The 17,064-nt window shown below is 50.0% G+C and overlaps 1 protein-coding gene across 1 annotated transcript; it reads right to left on the bottom strand.

The window, feature by feature from the left end:
- Nucleotides 1-1,779: 1,779 nt before the first annotated feature.
- Nucleotides 1,780-3,358, bottom strand: SYNDIG1L (synapse differentiation inducing 1 like). Its single transcript, XM_054715462.1, has 3 exons — nt 2,942-3,358; nt 2,098-2,238; nt 1,780-1,938 (listed from the first exon to the last, which is right to left on the bottom strand). Exons 1-3 carry the CDS (start codon nt 3,356-3,358, stop codon nt 1,780-1,782), a joined length of 717 nt encoding a protein of 238 aa, XP_054571437.1.
- Between the last annotated feature and the right edge of the window lie 13,706 nt (nt 3,359-17,064).

Raw genomic sequence — 17,064 nt, 5'->3', positions numbered from 1 at the left:
GCCAGGGAGCCAGAGTACACCATGACCATTCCTCCCCACAGAGGGCAGGAGTCAGGCCCAGATGGGAGCCTGTCCTCTCAGGAAGGCCGCTGGGGGCAGGAGCAGCAGACAGGCGTGGGGAAGGATGGGACACAGGCGAAAGTGGAGCCAGGCACCAGGTGTTACAGAAATGTTTATTACAAGGATAAATATACACAATATGGGACATTAAAACTGCTGATCCTGGGCCTGTGGGACCTCAAGGGATGCAGGGAATGGAGGGCTGGGTGACACCTGGGGTGAGGGTAGATGGCAGGACAAGGTGGTCAGCGGTGGATCCACAGTCCCAGGCTCTGGATGGGGCCCGGGAATGACCAGAGCCCCAGATCACGCGCAAGGAGGCCTTATAGCTTGAGCCCTGACAGGCTTGCCTTCCAGTGTGCTGCCTTCCTGCCTGCCTGTATGTCTCCAAAATTCTGGATGATCCCTAGTTGCTGGGGTGTGAGAGCAACTCTGAGTGGGGGCATCAGCAAAGAAGCCCCAAGGCTGATCAGGGGCCCACCACTGACCTCCAGCGTTCAGAAGTGGGAAAACAGCATTGGTCTTTGAGAGACAGGCCCAACCTTCTTCTCTGAGTTGGTGGAGCCCTCAGAAATGATTGCAATTTGGTTCCAGCCCACGTGCTCCTGTCACATCCCTGCCCAGGAATACTAAGGGTGATGGGAAAGCAAATCCCTTAGATAGCTTCTCCTCATCCTTCTAGACCTTGCCAAAGGGACACCTCCTCCAAGAAGCCTTCCTGATCCCTGCTGGCTGCTCAGTCATGCCAGCCCTGTGTCACTCCTTCATCGAACTCACTATACTCAGTGGGGCTTCTCCTCGCTGGTTTTCCATAGGATGTAAGGCCCTGAGCTCATTGGCTGGTGGGCTGCTGATAGCACTCTCTCTCCATTTACCTGGGATGGTGCCCTCTAGCCCCCATCTCCCCAGGAGGAGCCCAGAAAAGGATGATGGGAGCAGGGACCAGGGGCAGAGTGTGGAGCCCCAAGAGGTCCGGCAATATTTCAGGACCCCTGTCATCACATCTGCCTTTTGCTCCTGCACAGAGGAGCTCCAAGAACCTGGTCTTGGTGCAGAGTTTACATGCCTGGGACTCCCCCATCTAGAATCCATGGTGTCTCACAAGCCCTCAGGAGGGATAAGCACCATCCAGAGCCAGAAAGAGCAAGGGGCCCCTATGTCTCCGTGTATTTCCCGCCTGGCTGGCTGGGTTTGGGCATCAGGAGGCCAGATGGTGGAACTGGGGAAGCCCAGGCTGTCCCCAGGGTAGAGACTCCTATGAGCTGAAAGGACTGGGTCAGGTCTCCTGTCCGCCAGGCATCCCTTTCCCTCCCTGCCACCTCCTGCTCTTTCTCTGTGGAGAGGTTGGCAGAGTTGGGTAGTGGGCTGCCTGAGGGCAGAGACACTCTGGGGAGTGGGCAGAATGGGCTGAGCTCCAAGCTGGCATCAAGCCAGAGGTGGGGCCTGCCTGGTTGGTGTGATGGGCAGCACTACCCTCTCCTGCTTCCCAACACAGCGCGGGCTGGAGAGTGGTGCCCCTGGCCCTGCTCTGGGGCCAGGAGCAGTGGACAAGAGGAAGTGAAGGTTGAGCCCTGCAGGCTGCAGCCCGGGAGGCGTCCCCAAACAAGCCACCTCACGACTTGTCTTCAGGGCCAGGGCTTTCCAGAGAGTCTGCAACCTCAAGCCCCGCGGCCCCCTCCAGCGGAGCAGGGGAGTCAGGATGCTAGACCCTACCGGCCACTAGCCATGGCCATTGTGGGACATGTAAGCTGCCAGAGCCACCACCACAGCCACATAGAGACCGGCCCCCACGGCGATGGAGAGTGTGGCCAGGAAGAGGGCCCTGCGGGAGGTGGTGCTGGCCAGGCGGAAGTCCCCCTTGGAGATGGCCTTGCTGGTCTAGGGAGAGAGAGGTGCTGATGAACGGGGGCATCCCCATGCCCAGCCAAACTGCCCCAGCCCACCAGGCCCCTGGCCCCCTCCTGCAAATGCTTCTGCCAAGCCCTGCAGTGGAGGAAGGGGGCCAGAGTCCAGGGCCTGGGCCCTGCGTGCTCTTACCCCCTGGGAGAAGTAGAAGGCGGCGATGCCCAGTGGCCAGAAGCAGCAGAGCATGGAGAAGATGGTGAGCCCCAGGTGGTCCCTGGGGGGCAGCGTGAGGAAGTTGTCTTCACTCTCGCTCTCTGTCGAGGTTGCGTCACTCTGCAAAACACGGGTCAGGTTTGTGACCAGGCCCCGGATCGCCCAGCGGCAAGGATGTGGTTCTCTGCTGTTCCGATGGAAGTGTCTAGGTCGGGCTCGGTGCCCTCTACCAAAAAACCTTAACAATGACCCATTGATTCCATCTGTAGGGCTTTATCACAGGAAAGAATGTCAGTATGTATGTACAGGCATGTTCGGCACCGGATAGTAATTGTGAAAGATTGGAAACAATCACAATGCCCAACGGTCAGGGGGTTGACTTAAGAAGTGATGGAATATCGACCAAGGAATACCATGTAACCCTTTAAAATCACCTGGTAAAGAGATGACATTATGTGGAGCAACACTAAATATGTTGCTTAGAGAGAAAAATCAAGTTAAAAACTAGGCTCTGCAAGATCTCTCCTGGGGACTCGGATGGGATAAAAACATGAATAAAAAATGACTAGAAGATCAACCCACAACAATAATGTTATCTTCCAGTGGTTTTCTGCATTAACTGTGTATTACTTATATAATTAAGAAAACAGGAACAATACATGCTATTTAAAAATTAAGTAGTCAACCCAAGCTAGTGTTTCTCAAAATGTGGGTAGCAGTTGTGTCAAAGTGCCCCGGGGAGGTGCGACCCCAAGCCAGGCCTAATTAATCTCAACACCTGGCGGTGGGCTTGGGAATCTGTGTTTTAAATACATGTACCCACCTCCTCCTCCTCTTGGTCGTCCTCCTGTCCCTGCAGCTCCTCTTGAACCCCATAGGACACAGTCTGGATGGCAACATCCTCTTCTGCTTGGCCAGGTTCTGCGGACCACTCTGTGGGCCCAGCCTGGGGCTCCCTGCTCTCTGTGAAGCTGGTCTCACAGCTGCCTGCCCTGGGCTCCTTGACCTTGTCCCTCCCCAGGAGGCAGCTAGGCCTGTACCAGGCTTCTACGGCCAGCTGCAGGGACCCTGGGTCCAGGAGCTGGTGGGCGCGAGCAGGGTCAGCACCTCCTAGGAGGAAGGAGTAGAGCTTCTCCTGGCAGGACCAGCTGGGTGAGGCCTCTGGGTAGGGGTAGGGGCGGTGGAGGTGGGCGGGGCTCCGAGGCAGCAGCGGGTTCTGCAGCTCACTCAGACTCTCCATGGTTCTGGGGGCAGTTCCAGGAGAGGGAATCTGGGCCAGCTGGGCAGTCCTCAGAGAGCCTGCTGGGAGCACAAGACAGACAGACACTGAGGCCAGGGCGCCGGATGCAGGACTGGAAGGGGTTAAGAGCCCGGGTTCTGCAGTCTGACTTGCCTCAGAACCTGCCTTTACCACTGGCCAGAGGTGGGACCTTGACTTGGCTACTCAACTTTTCAGAAACGTCTCCATTTCTTTGTCTGCAAATTGGGAATAACAGCTGTATCTACCTCATAGAATTGGTTTGTTCATGTATCCACTCAACACATATTTACTGAGCATCAGCTCTCTGCCAGGTGCTGTACACACAGATGCTGGGATATGATGGTGAGAGAGGTGGGAAGGAGAGGAAGAGGGATGCACACTTTTTCTTCCCGGAGCTTACGATCTGGCAGAGAAGACGGCTGCCCCAAGAAGTACAACAGGGGGTGTGAGAACAGAGGTGCAGGGAAGGCTTTTTAGCAGATCTGAAGGAAGAGGACAAGTTGACAAGGTGAGGGGAGGGGAACACATTTCATGCAGAGGCCAGATACAGGATGGCAGGTGTGAGAGCCTGGGAGAAGGCAGGTGTGGCTCAGGGTACAGAGGGAGGTGTGAGATGGGTGTGGGGCATGCAGTCCTGTTGGAGTCTAAGAGGGCTTCACGGGTCTTGGCAGGTGTGATAGGATGAGGTTTGGATCCTGAAGCCTTTCAGTGTTTATGGGTGGAGAGTGGCTTGGAGAGGGCTGGGCTGGCTAGTACATCATCTAGGAGGCTTTGCCATGGCTTCTGGTCAACTGAAGACACTGGGACTCAGTGGGGAGATAAAGAAAAAAGGACAAGCCCTGGCCGACGTGGCTGAGTTGGTTGAAGTGCTGTCCCGTACACCAAAAGGTGGTGGATTCGATTCCCAGTCAGGGCACATACCCAGGTTGTGGGTTTGACCCTCCCCCCTCTCCCCCCTTTCAGGGTGCATGCAAGAGGCAACCAATCAAGGTTTCTCTCTTTCACTCTCTCCTTCCCTTCCTTTCTCTCTAAAAATAAATAAAAATATTTTTAGAAAACTAAAAAAAAAAAAAAAAAAAATCAAAGTCTGGCAAAGGGCCATTTCTACTTCTGTCCCAAGAGAAATGACTAGATTCTAGAAAGCTGGTTCTTGGGAAACCTGAAGACAATGCGTGCCCCAGGAGCAATGCCCAGGGGAAGGGACAGAAGGAGGGGAGGAGAGTGTGTCCATGGGGGACTGGACTCCCTGGCTGGCCTGCTATGAGGGAGGAGGGTGAGCTGTGGCCTGCCTGGAGGTGAAGCAGCAGGAAGAGGCTGCCCATGCCTCAGGCTCTGAGCCCTGGGAGGTGCGGCCTCTCTAACAGAGAATCCTGGAGGGGCACGAAGACGAGCATGTGGCCCAAGTGTCCACCTCTTCATCCAGGAAGGGGACAGATGGTGCTGGAGACATTGGGCTGCCATGCGCCTGGGGGCTTTGTTGGTGCATTAACCAGCTGCAAGTTGCACTTGGGCTGAGAGCAGCTGTGGCAGGAGCTTCTCCACACGCAGAGATGGGCACACAGGCTTGGAGGGGGTGGGGCTTAGGTCACTGCTCTCCAGTGCTCACCAATGCAGGGGCCTGGCTACTTCCTCCTCCTTTCTCTCCAGAGTTCAACAATGCAGGGAGCCCCTCAGACTACAGGGATGTGGAGGGCTCCTTCCTGCAGGTGGGGAGTTGGGAGTGCCCACGACAGAGGTCTTGCAGGGATAGGCTTGTGTCTGGGCTCTGGGGGCAAATTCCAAGCAGGACTGGTCTCTTTTGACCCCCATGGGCAACTTCTGAGCCTGTCATAACTTCCCCTCCTCCAGCAGATGTGACCCACGGATGCAGAGTTGAAGGTTATGTGACCATAAGGCTCATGGGTTTGGTAGTCAGGCACACTGGGGTTCCATTCCTGAACCACCCCCATTAACATTTTGACTGGGCACCTCAGTTTTCCCATCTGTAATAAGAAGGGTTGAATTAAATGGTCACTGCTGATGATGGCCTTAACATTCATGATCCCATAGCCTCAAGGAGCCCCACAGAAGTGAAATGCCCCCACTCTTTGTCACCTTTCAAGAGTCCGGGGTAGATGAGCAGGCTCAGAGCCCAGTGAGGTGCAGAGTCCATTCCTCTCCTCCATGGCCCCTCAGAACAGGATGAGGGAGGCAAAGGAAAGGCAAGACATCTACTTGCCAGGTGGACCCTCGGGCTTCCCAACTCTCCCTGGGCTGCCCTAGTCCCAGCCCCACCTGCCCCTCATCTTTCCCACCCTCTGGGATTGTAGGACATGGTTCTCAAAGGTCCCCCAGCCTCTCCACCAGCTGGTCTTACTTTACCCCCCTCTATGTATAGCCTTGAAGGCCCTTGTTGCCATTCATGTGGGCAGAGGTATGGAGGGCCTTTCAGCAGGGGTGGGGCAGGGAGGACCAGTCCCAGGGTCCTCAGAGCAGATGAATGCATCTAACTCACACGTGCCCTCTGTCCTGCTTCAACAGGGTAAGTCACCTGTCCAATCCCCCAGAAGGAAAAGAAGGATGCTTGTGGCCAGGAATGAGGCCCTGGGGCTCTGGAGACTGTGGGGGCATTTGCAGGGCACTTGTCCAGGGCAGGCAGGGGCAGCTGGCTTCCAGCTCATCCTCCTGCTTTTGCCAACCACCTCTTTTGGTCAAAGTACACCCAGCTAAGCTTCTGGAATCCAAGTCACACAGTCTTTCCTGGACTGTGCCGTTAGGCAAGGCTTCTCAGCACTTCATTGTACAAAGATGCATGATCCTGGGTTTTCCACAATAGGAACAAACTGAAAGGCACCTGAGTGTCCAACAATCAGGGATGAGTTAAATAAATTATGGTCCAAAACGAGGTGGTACAAGACCTTCCAACGGATTTACAAAGAGGAATGACAGGAGAAAATGCTCGCTGCAGATTCAGCGAGGAGGCAGGAAAGAACGGTATGTGCACATAATTTCAACTCCAGCCAAGTGTCAACAGCGATTACCTCCAGGGGTGAGAGCACGGGTGTTTTTTTCCATTTTCTTTTTTACACCATGGTTTTCCGGTGTTCCACATCTCTTTTTCACAACGAGCATGTACTACTTTTAAACCAGAACAAATTAAGTGCATAGATTTCTTCTGAACCAAATTATCTAAAATCGGTTTAAAACTTCCCTAGGCTAGAGCGTTTCTTCTGGGTTTAGAGGTCTGAGCACAGCATCAAAGCCTACCCTGACACACACACACACACACACACACACACACACACACACACACACAAACACACCCCTCTCCACTTCCATAAAGCATCCAAGCTAGGGGCTGTAGCACCTGCTCATAGTGGCAGTCAAGGGTCACAGTTCTCTAACAGGTCATGTTCTCCCCATAACCTGCTAGGGCTACAAGAGTTCACTGAGCTGATCCCAGGGACCCAGCACTGAGCTCTGGCCAGATGGAGGAGGTGGCAGGTCCCCAGGGCAGCCTTCTCTGCCCTTGGCCTGGCCTGACCTCTTGACCTGTTGCTTGTGGCTGTTTCTCCCTGCTCTCTGGGGTAAGAGACCAGTTTCAAAGCAGACCAGTTTTCATCTCCACCTCTGCTGCCTGGGCTCCCTTGGACTGGGTGTGCAGTATTGTGTGCCTGCCTACGGCCTGGTGAGCATGCCTGTGTGAGAATGTGTGTGTGTGTGTGTGTGTGTGTGTGTGTGTGTGTGTGTAAGTGCACACATGTCCAGACGACAGACATGAAATGTCTGGGATTCTGAAGCTAAGCAGATTGCTCCAAATTGTGCATTTGGGCCTAGCTGTCTGGGCCCCACAGGAGGAGAGGGAGAGGAGATGGCTCTGGCTTGTTTTCTTTTCAGCTGAGAACTGAGCTGAGCTAAGGTTTTCCAGTCCCTGATTTGGGGAGGGAGAGCACACTGCCACCTCAGACCAGGGATGGGAAGCCATCCAGGAGGCCACCAGCATCCAATTACAGCGTCCCACCGGAGTCTGATTGCACCTGAGTCCAATCATAATACAGTGTAACATCAGTTTGCTGATCTATAAAATGTATGGATGGGGTAGAAAGTGTTGATTTTTAACAGCTTGGCTCAGTATGACCCTGGGATTCTATTGGGAGAAGAAGAATAATAACAACACTTACTGCGCTTTTTGCATGTGCTAGACACTCATTTTGACTCAATAATTCTAGTGGGAGAATAAAAATAGGATGGGTGCTTCCCCTTCTAGCTGTGGCAGACAAACTCAGGTCACACAATACCTGCCAATAATAGCTAGAAAAGCCAGGGGAAATATGAGGGCATCGAAGAATCACCCAAGGGAGCAAGAATCTGAGGGGTCAGGGTTGCCGGCTCCCAGAGGAAAAAGAAACACAGAGAGGTGAGCCTGGCCCTTGGCACCACTTTCCCCTTCTTCTAGCGGCATCAGAGGCCGGGGAGAAAAAACTGAAGGAGGAGGGGACCCAGAAAACAGTGCCAGTGTTCAACCTCTTTAGGCTACCCCTCTTTCTGGAAGGAGCAAACCAGAAAGCAGGCAGGAAGCAGGCCTTGAATCGGCTCCGTCCCTCGGAGTAAGGTGACCTGCACACGGCCTGGCTGCCTTCCAGAAGCCAACGTGGTCTCAGGGCAGCGGTTCTCACTTTAGTGTGTACCGACACCCCCTGCGGACTCCTTAAACCCAGACTGCTGCTTCCCACCCTCGCCGTGTGTGCTTCCAGATGGGCCTGGGCATGCACATCTGCAACAAGTTCCCGGGGCTCCTGGTGCTGCGGGTCCAGGGACCACGCTTTAAGAACCACTGCTCTGATAATCTAGTGAAAAAAAAAAAAAAAGTGAAGACATGTATAACCTGTAAGCTAATAGAAGGGGAACATGAAATAATAAAAATACTCGACTACCCAAAATGAGACAAGATAGAAAAGGGGATATAAAACAGGTGAGACAAATAGAAAACAAATAGTAAGATGTTAAACTTACACCCGATTATATCAACAATTACATTGAATGCGAACGAAATAAAATTGCCCATAAAAAGACAAGGATAGTCACATAGTGTATGAATCCATTTATATGGAATTTGAGAGGCAAAACTAGAGTGACAGAAAGCAGATCAGTGGTTGCTAAGAGCCAGGAGTTGGGGGAGGGGACTGACTGCAAAGGTGCATGAGGTCTTTTTTTTTTTTTAATATATTTTATTGATTTTTACAGAGAGGAAGAGAGAGGGCTAGAGAGTTAGAAACATCGATGAGAGAGAAACATCGATCAGCTGCCTCTTGCACACCCCCTACTGGGGATGTGCCCACAACCAAGGTACATGCCCTTGACCGGAATCGAACCTGGGACCCTTGAGTCCGCAGGCCGACGTTCTATCCACTGAGCCAAACCGGTTTCGGCGCATGAGGACTTTTTTAATGTAGGGGCTGTTCTATACCTTGATTGATTGTGGTAGTGGTTACATGACTATATTTCACAGAAGTCACTGAATTGCATACTTAAAATTAGTGATTTTTATTATTGCATGTCAAAAATGGATTTTTTGCCATTTGTTTGTTTATTTATATTTTATTATTATTTTTAAATCCGAGTATATGTTTTTTATTGATTTTTTTAGAGAGAGAGGAAGAAAGAGAGAAACATTGATGTGAGAGAAACATCAATTGGTTGCCTTCCACATGTGATCTGACTGGGGATCAAACCTGAAACCCGGGAATGTGCCCAGACTGGGAATCAAACCGGCAGCTGTTCAGTGCACAGAAGGATGCTCAACCAACTAGGCCACTCTGGCTGGGCTGGATTTTTAAAATAACAAAATCCAACTACATGCTGCTTATAGCAATGCACCTTAAATATAAAAATACAAGGAAGTTCAACGAAAAAGAATAAAATAATGCTACCAACACCTCACACTTACCAAGTTCTTACTGTGTTCCAGGCACGATTCTAAATGCTATCTATCATCTCATTTAATTCTTACAGTAGCCCTATGAAGTCTGTGCCTGCATTATCTCCATTTTACAGATTAAGACTCAAGGGCATAAGAAAGTTAAAGGTGCCCACAGGCACACAGCTGGTGAGTGGTGAGCTGGACGTGACCCCTGGGAATACGACTGCAGAGTCACTGTGCCTAGTGCCACTAGAGGTCAGATACCATCTACTGAGTGTTTGCTTGGTTCTGAACACCAGGCCAAGGGCTTCGAATGCAGTATCTCATTTAATCCTTTCTCTGTCGCAGGTGGAGGAACTGCAGCTCTGAGAGGTTTAAACAGGGTTTCGGAGCTCACACGGCTGGAGCCTGGCAGAGCCCCATTTGACCCAGGTCTGTCTGACCTGAGCTCATGCTGGCCTGAACAGCATCGAGTTCTCCAGGTTAGTTGCAGGGTGGGGCCTGGAGTTGTTGGTTACACACAATACCTGGGAAGAGGCATCATGAACACTATTTTTTAAAAAGGCCAAAGGGATAGTGTGATGTGTAACTAGGTGTTGGGTCATATCCTTGGGGTGGGGCCAGCCCTTATCAGAACCCTATCAAATTATAATTAGCAACTGTTTACTGCAGGAAGCTAGCTATTATTATTTCCCATTTTTCAGATAAAGAAACCGACACTCAGAAAAGTTAAGTAACTTGCCCAGGATTAAATAGTGACCGACTGGATTTGAACCCAAGTTTAATTGAGTCCAAAGCCTAGCCTTTCATTACTATGCCTTTCAGAGCCTACCTGTGTATAGAAGGTCAGGATAAATTGTGTGGATTTGATCCTGAACGGGTTAAAACCAGAGGCCTCAGCGAAGGGAATGGGACAAAGGAGCTTTAATAAAAGATTAAGAGATTTGGGGTGATTTAGTAGCTCAGGGGTGGCTGCCTAGATAACCTTAAGGTCTGGATTCGTATAAATACAGAGCCATTGTGAAAAGCTGAACTATTCACCTTGCTATCTCTCAGTACAGCAGGAGAGATTGCCTCTAAACTGAAAGATCAAAGCAAGAACTTCCTAGCAAGGCAGAAGATTAAATATAAATGATTAAAATCAGGGAAAAGGTGAAACCTTTAACAAAAGGCGCTAGACTACCTTCAAGTCAGATAATATGGAAGCTGTTGTACAAGCTGTGAAGTGTGGCTATGGTGGCTGTTTGTAATGGCTTGGGGCTGGATTTGATGATTGCTGGCCTATAAGCAAGAAAGCCACCAAGAGAGCTGGGGGTCATGGCTGTAGCTCCCTGCATCTGGCAGTAAAGAGAGAAAGTCAGGGGCAAAGAAGGGGAGGAAGGGGAGTCAGAGTCAAGGGAAAATGGGGAACTTGGCTCTCTTTCCTTCCATTTGTTTTGGAAAGCTAACGCAATTAATTATCCTTGCTTTCTCCTCTGTCTTCAACAGCTCCTAACTCCCGATACCTCCTAACAAGCACTTAAACATATTGTTTTCTTCCTTGCTAGAAAATAAATCAACTGCAGTGGTTGTAAAATCTGGCTGTAGCTCTAGCTGGTTTGGCTCAGTGGATAGAACGTCAGCCTGCGGACTGAAGGGCCCAGGGTTCAATTCCGGTCAAGGGCATATGCCTGGGTTGCGGGCTCGATCCTCAGTGAGGGGCATGCAGGAGGCAGATGATCAATGATTCTCTCTCATCATTGATGTTTCTATCTTTCTCTCCCTCTCCCTTCCTCTCTGAAATCAATAAAAATATATATTAAAAACAAACAAACAAAAACTTGGCTGTAAATACTCTGACATTCCTCCCATTGAGAAGTGGGGGCCTAGGTCCCTCCTCTCTAATCTGAGTGGGTGTGACCGCTTCAACCCCACAGCACAGCAGAAGTGATGCTGTGTGACTCCAAAGCAGGTGACACGAGGTCATGCATCTTTCACTGCTTTTGGAACCCTGAGCTGCCTGTATGTATTTGGACTACTCTCAGGCCGCCATGGTGGAGGGGCTGTGTGTGTGGATCCTCCTGTCAATGAAGCCTGCTGAGCCCAGCCTTCCAGTCATCCTCGAGATGCCAGATGCGCGAGTGAAGCCATCTTGGACTCTCCAAACCAGCCCATCTGTCCGCTGAATACCACTGGCTGACCTCTTCAGCGCGTGCCACAGGGAGAGAATAATCACACAGCTCAACCCCGCATGGATTTCTGACCCCCGAGGTCCTGAGGTATAATAAGATGTCTTTTGTTTTAGCTGCTAAGTTCTGGGGCAGTCAGGCAGCAACAGATAACTGGAACATCCTTCCTCAGTGCCAGTTCCCTCAGCTCCTGTCTCCTCTCCCTCCTTCACTTGATAGCTATGTTCTCAGAAGTATTGTCTCTACTCACATCAGAATACTTCAGCTCCCGGCTCAAAAGTCACTTCTTCAGGGAGGGTGTCCCTACCTCCTCAGTCTAGATTTAAGTGCCCTGCTTCTCTGCTCTCCAGGCTCCAGCTCTTCCTCTCAGAGAGCTTAGCACAGCCTCTACTTATATATGTGTGACTCATTGATTAGTATCTTTCTCCCTTACCAGACTGTGAGCTTCAAGAGGATGGGGATTGCCTCTGTCTTCCTCATCCTTGCAGCCCCGTGCCGGGCGTAGAGTGGGTACTTAAACAGTTGATCTCATGAGTGAATGAGTGAGCGAGGTGTGCTGAGCCTCCCTCATAAGAAAGTGCTTTCCAGATCTGGGATGGATGGAGTACATCTGGCCAGGGCACTTTTTGTTCTACACAACAAACATTTCTTGAGCAAAAATGAACAAGAAGTGGTACCTGCTCTGAGAGGGGTGGGGAATACAGACTAGTAAATACAAAATTTCAGTACAATGGAGTCAGTGTGTTAGCAGCACACAGAGAGCTATGGGACGCCGATAAGGGACTCCTATCCTGGGATTGGGAGTGGAGGCAATGATGGGAACTATGAAGAGGCTTTCAGAGCAGGTGACATCTGAAGTGAGTCTTGAAGAAAGAAGGTGAGTCATCTAGGTGAGACAACGAGGGAAGGGCATTTCTAGCAGAGGAAACAGCACGGAAGCAGGGGCTACTGGTATGAAGGAGAGGCCAGGGTGGCTTGGTATTGATGGAATGAGGCAGGAGAAGGGGGAGGGTCTTCTACTCCATACGGAGTTTTTTTCCTGTGGATAGTGGGGAGCCCAGGATAGTTGTAGCAAGGGAGTGGTATGGTTGCACCTGTGTTTTAGAGCTCTCTGGTTAGCAGCAGTGGAGAGAAAGGATTAGAGGTGAACGAAAAGGGAGGCTAGGAGTCCTGTAAAGAGACTGCTGTAAAAATGGAGGCAGGAGAGGATAAGGACCCGAACCTGATCTATGGTAAAATGGGTGGAGATGAAGAGTCATACCTGAGGAGTAGTTGGGAGGCTAAATAAATAGAACTTTGTGGTTAACTAGAAGTGAGGGAGGGGAAGGAGCCAAGAATGACTCCCGGCTTTCTGACGTTGTCAGCTAAGTAGAAGGTGATGCCACCAGATGAGACAGAAATTCCAAGGGGAGACTGCTGGTTCAAGAAGGCAGCCTGGACCCGGCCAGTGTGGCTCAATGGTTGAACGTTGACCTATGAACCAGGAGGTCACAGTTTGATTACTCGTGGGGCCACATGCCTGGATTGTGGGCCCGATCCCCAGTAGGGGGCATGCAGGAGGCAGCAAATTGATGATTCTCTCTCATCACTGATGTTTCTCTCTCTCCTTCTCCTTTCCTCTCTGAAGTCAATAAAAATTTTTTTTTTAAAAAAAAAAAGAAAGCAGCCTGAGCACAAACGACCCTCTCTTCTCCTTCTAAGGTTCTATTAAAATGACAGGGCTTTCTTTTTTTAAAGAATAAAATCATAACAAAATTAGAAAAGAGAAAAGAATGGTATCAGTGAACCAAAAACACTGAGGAATTTCTGGGAGATACAGAGCAAATGAAATTCCTTGGTAAAGAAATCTGCAGCCCCAAACCCCAGAGGTAAGAGCAATTCCCATTCAAGGGAGAGGCCTGTTAGGAAAACAAAGGCAACCCGGGCCTGGCTGGTGTTGCTCAGTGCAGTGGTTGAGTGTCGACCTTTTATTTTATTCTCATGTATTCATTATTCCTTGTTGCCCATTCAGACGTATGACTGAAGGAAGGTGTTGACTAGCACAGGTAGCTGGTGTGGATTTCTTTGGCAGGGAGGCTAGGAGACCTGTAAGGAGACTATTGTAAAAATGGAGGCAGGAGAGGACAAGGACCTGAACCTGATCTATGGCCACACTGGGGATCGAGCCTGCAACCCGGGCATGTGCCCTGACCAGGAATGAAACCATGACCTCCTGGTTCATAGGTTGACATTCAACCACTGAGCCATGCCAGCCAGGCCCGGGCTGCCTTCTTGTACCTAACTTCCAAGGGAATCCACACCAGCTACCTGTGTTAGTCAGTACCTCCCTTTATTCATAAGTCTGCATGGACAACGAGGAATAATGAATACATGAAAAGAAAAGGACCGAATAAACAGAACAATTGACATAAGATAAAAACATCCAAATTATAGACAAGATCTTTATAATTTTTTGAATTCATAACCTCACAGATATATAAGAGGATGTTGCATCCATAAAACAAGAACAGGCTGTTATGAAAAAGGAGCAATCAAAGAACATGAAAGAATTTGGAAAATTGAAAATAATTGTCTAAGTTTTAAAAAATTTAATGGAGAGAGTTGGCAATAGAATAAACACAGTTAAAGGCTAACTTTTTTTTGTTAATCCTCACCCAGGGATATGTTTTTATTGATTTTTAATAAGAGAGGAAGGGGGAGACAGAGAGAGAAAACCATTGATAGGTTGCCTCCCATATACACCCCTATGCATGGATCAAACCCATGACCTAGGTGTGTGCCTAGATCGGAATAGAACTTGCAGTTTTTCTGGTGCATGGGACAATGCTCCAACCAACTGAGCCACCCAGCCAGGGCAAGACTAACTTTTTAATGTAAAAGAAAAAGTTAATGAACTTCCCCAAGGTATAGAGCAAAAAGCTGACGCAGGTGAAATAAAGTTAAGAGATAAGGACGAGAGTCGCAGAGTTCTAAATCGATCTAGCAGGCATCTCAGAAAGACTGTAGGAAAATAATAATTAAAAGAACAGAAGCAGAGCCCAGTGTGCTCAGTGGTTTTAGTGCCTGCCCGCACACCGAAGGGTCGTGGGTTCGGGCACATACCTGGGGGCCCCGATCCAGGCGCATGCGGGAGGCAACCAATTGATGTGTCTCTCTCACATCGATGTTTCTCTGCCTTTCTGTCTCTCAGTGTCTCTCTCTTCCCCTCCCTCCCTTCCACTCTCTAAAAATCAATGGAAAAAAATATCCTCGGGTGAGGATTAAAAAAAGAACAGAAGCAGAAAGTGTTTCCTGAGCTGAAAGAAAAAAAGAATACTTACATTGAAAAGGCTCACCAAATACTGAGCTGGAAAAATGAAACACACACACACACACACACACACACACACACACACACACACACGAGAGAAAAATGAGAAAGAGAAGTGGATGAGTTTGGTCTTGAAGTGTCTTTGGGTTACTAGGGTAGAAACTCCATGTGGCAATTAAATGTATGAAGTTGAAGCCCTGCATAGTGGTCAGGGCTGGAGAGAGATCTGAGAATTATTGAAGGACCTATAGGGAGGGAGGAGAAGAGAAGAGCAAGGAAGGGAGAGAAGCGGGCTGAGGAGGGAACCCAGGAAAGGGAAAAGGCAGCTGAACACTTCTCAGCTCCCAAGTCTTCTGAGGTGCTGTCTTCCAGAGAACAAAAGTCTACCCTGCTTTCTATCCACTGCCACCTGTGCTCCCATGAGCTGGACTGGCCTCTCTCTCAGAGCGTAATCCACCTGCCTGGGGGATGGGAACGTGGCTGACAAGGGTGAAAATTGCTGGGAGGATTGAGGTGGTGGCACCACTACTCAAATTAGTCCATTTTCAGGCAGAAATTAAATCTTTATTCTCACTGAAACAACCTGTCTCTCTACTGAAGCAGCTCATTCCCAACCACTTACAGCAAACAGAGCATCTGATGGCAGAAGATAGCACACATAATGGGGAGGGAGAGCATGGGGCCCTCACGCCCTGGCTTGGTTTACTTGGGGTGGGGGTGGCCGCTGCAGGGAGGAGAAAGAAGAGAGAATAAGGGAGGAGACAAGAGAAGAGAGAACCTGGATAGAAAGAGCAGGGATGAGATCAGTTTTCATGGCCCCCTGGCTAGTAGCAGAAGGGACTTTGCTCCAGGCAGGAAGCCTACCAAGCCCCTGAGAAGGGAATGGGGTTGGACAATACCCAGGGTTTAAGGAACTGAAATGTTTCATCTTCCCAAACCGAAGGCTGCTGCTTCCACTTCTTCCCTGGAGTGGTGTACTCTGGGGCTGCAAGTCCCTCTGGGATGTACAAATGAATTGGTCTTTGAATCTAAAGGTAATGAATGATGTGCAGGCATCTCCAGATAGCCTCTTATTGTTTTGTGTGCGCTACCCAGGGGAAGGGGCCTGCATATGTGTGTTATGTGTATTTCAATGTTTCCATCTCTCTCTTACACACACACACACACACACACACACACACACACACACACACACACACACTTCATTTCTTAATGACATTCATCTCTTCCTCTTCTTCAGACCTCTCTTGCCCCCCGCCCCAGATAACCAAGATCACCCAATCAGGTGCCCGCGTTGACTCCCTTCTTCCCTTTGAAGTCTTGCAGAGGGAGGGGAACACAAGAAGTAGCCAGTGGTAGCTTTTCCCTGTTGGCAGAGAAGCCAGATGTGTCTGCCTGGTGATCAGCGATGCCCTGAACCCTGACAGCTCTGGGGCTGGAGTGTCCACCCGGACAGCTGGAGAAGGAGGGGTGGTGCATGGTTCTATCCCCAGCAGCAGGCCAGCACCCCCACAGACCAGTCTTGCAGAAAATAAAGCCCCTCTCCACGGTTGCTGCTGCCGCTGCTGCTGTCACTTTGTTATAAAGGTTAGTGACTGTCCATTAACTCTGAGGAGCTGATTCTTGCCAGTGCTGCACAGGCAGCTGGGAGCCAGAAAGTGCTGACATGGGGGGAGGGGGCGGTGGTGGGTAAGTAGGGGAGGTCACTGGCATGGCCTACTCAGCCCTACCCAAGTGCCAATTAGCTGAGGTTTTTCTGCACATCAGCCAGGCCTGCCACAGTTGAGGAAAATTATTGTCAGAGAAGCTCATTTTGTTTTTATATTAAAAAGTGTTCTCCCCAGGGATGGATCTTTCCTGACTGTCCCCTCCTTCAGCCTTCTTAGGTGGGGGATCCCAATCAGGCAGGATCCCTGGGAGGAGATGGCCAAGGACAGGGTCCCTGGCCATTGGCTACTCATAAAGGATATTAGCGGGGGAGTGATTTCCTAGCCTTTTGGCCTGGAGGCAGCAGCCCTCCCAGCTCAGCAACTCTGTACACATTCCTGGCTTTCCCAGGAAAATAAGGAAGAGTAGGGGATCTTAAGAAAACACTAAAACTATAAATATCTTTTCCTAAGTTCTTATTTTTTTCATTCCACTGCATTCATAAAATCCAGTTCTTCATTGAAAGGACATTAACGTACTCTTCAGATCAGGTTTGTGAAGCTGGTATCCTGTGTTCAAGGAGAACTTAGGGATTTGTGGGCTCGGAATAGCCCTTAGATTGCCCCACAGAACATTAGAACTCATAGTCTTAAAACTCATC

This window comes from Eptesicus fuscus, chromosome 5, assembly GCF_027574615.1.
Source record: "Eptesicus fuscus isolate TK198812 chromosome 5, DD_ASM_mEF_20220401, whole genome shotgun sequence".
Taxonomy (NCBI): domain Eukaryota; kingdom Metazoa; phylum Chordata; class Mammalia; order Chiroptera; family Vespertilionidae; genus Eptesicus; species Eptesicus fuscus.
This window is presented reverse-complemented; position numbering and strand designations above follow the sequence as displayed.

Coding starts and splice junctions, on each gene's coding strand:
- SYNDIG1L (XM_054715462.1), bottom strand. CDS start 3,358: ATGGAGAGTCTGAGTGAGCTGCAGAACCCGCTGCTGCCTCGGAGCCCC. Junction 2,239..2,941: donor ACGACCAAGAGGAGGAGGAG/GTGGGTACATGT, acceptor CGTGTTTTGCAG/AGTGACGCAACCTCGACAGA. Junction 1,939..2,097: donor CCTTCTACTTCTCCCAGGGG/GTAAGAGCACGC, acceptor CTCTCTCCCTAG/ACCAGCAAGGCCATCTCCAA.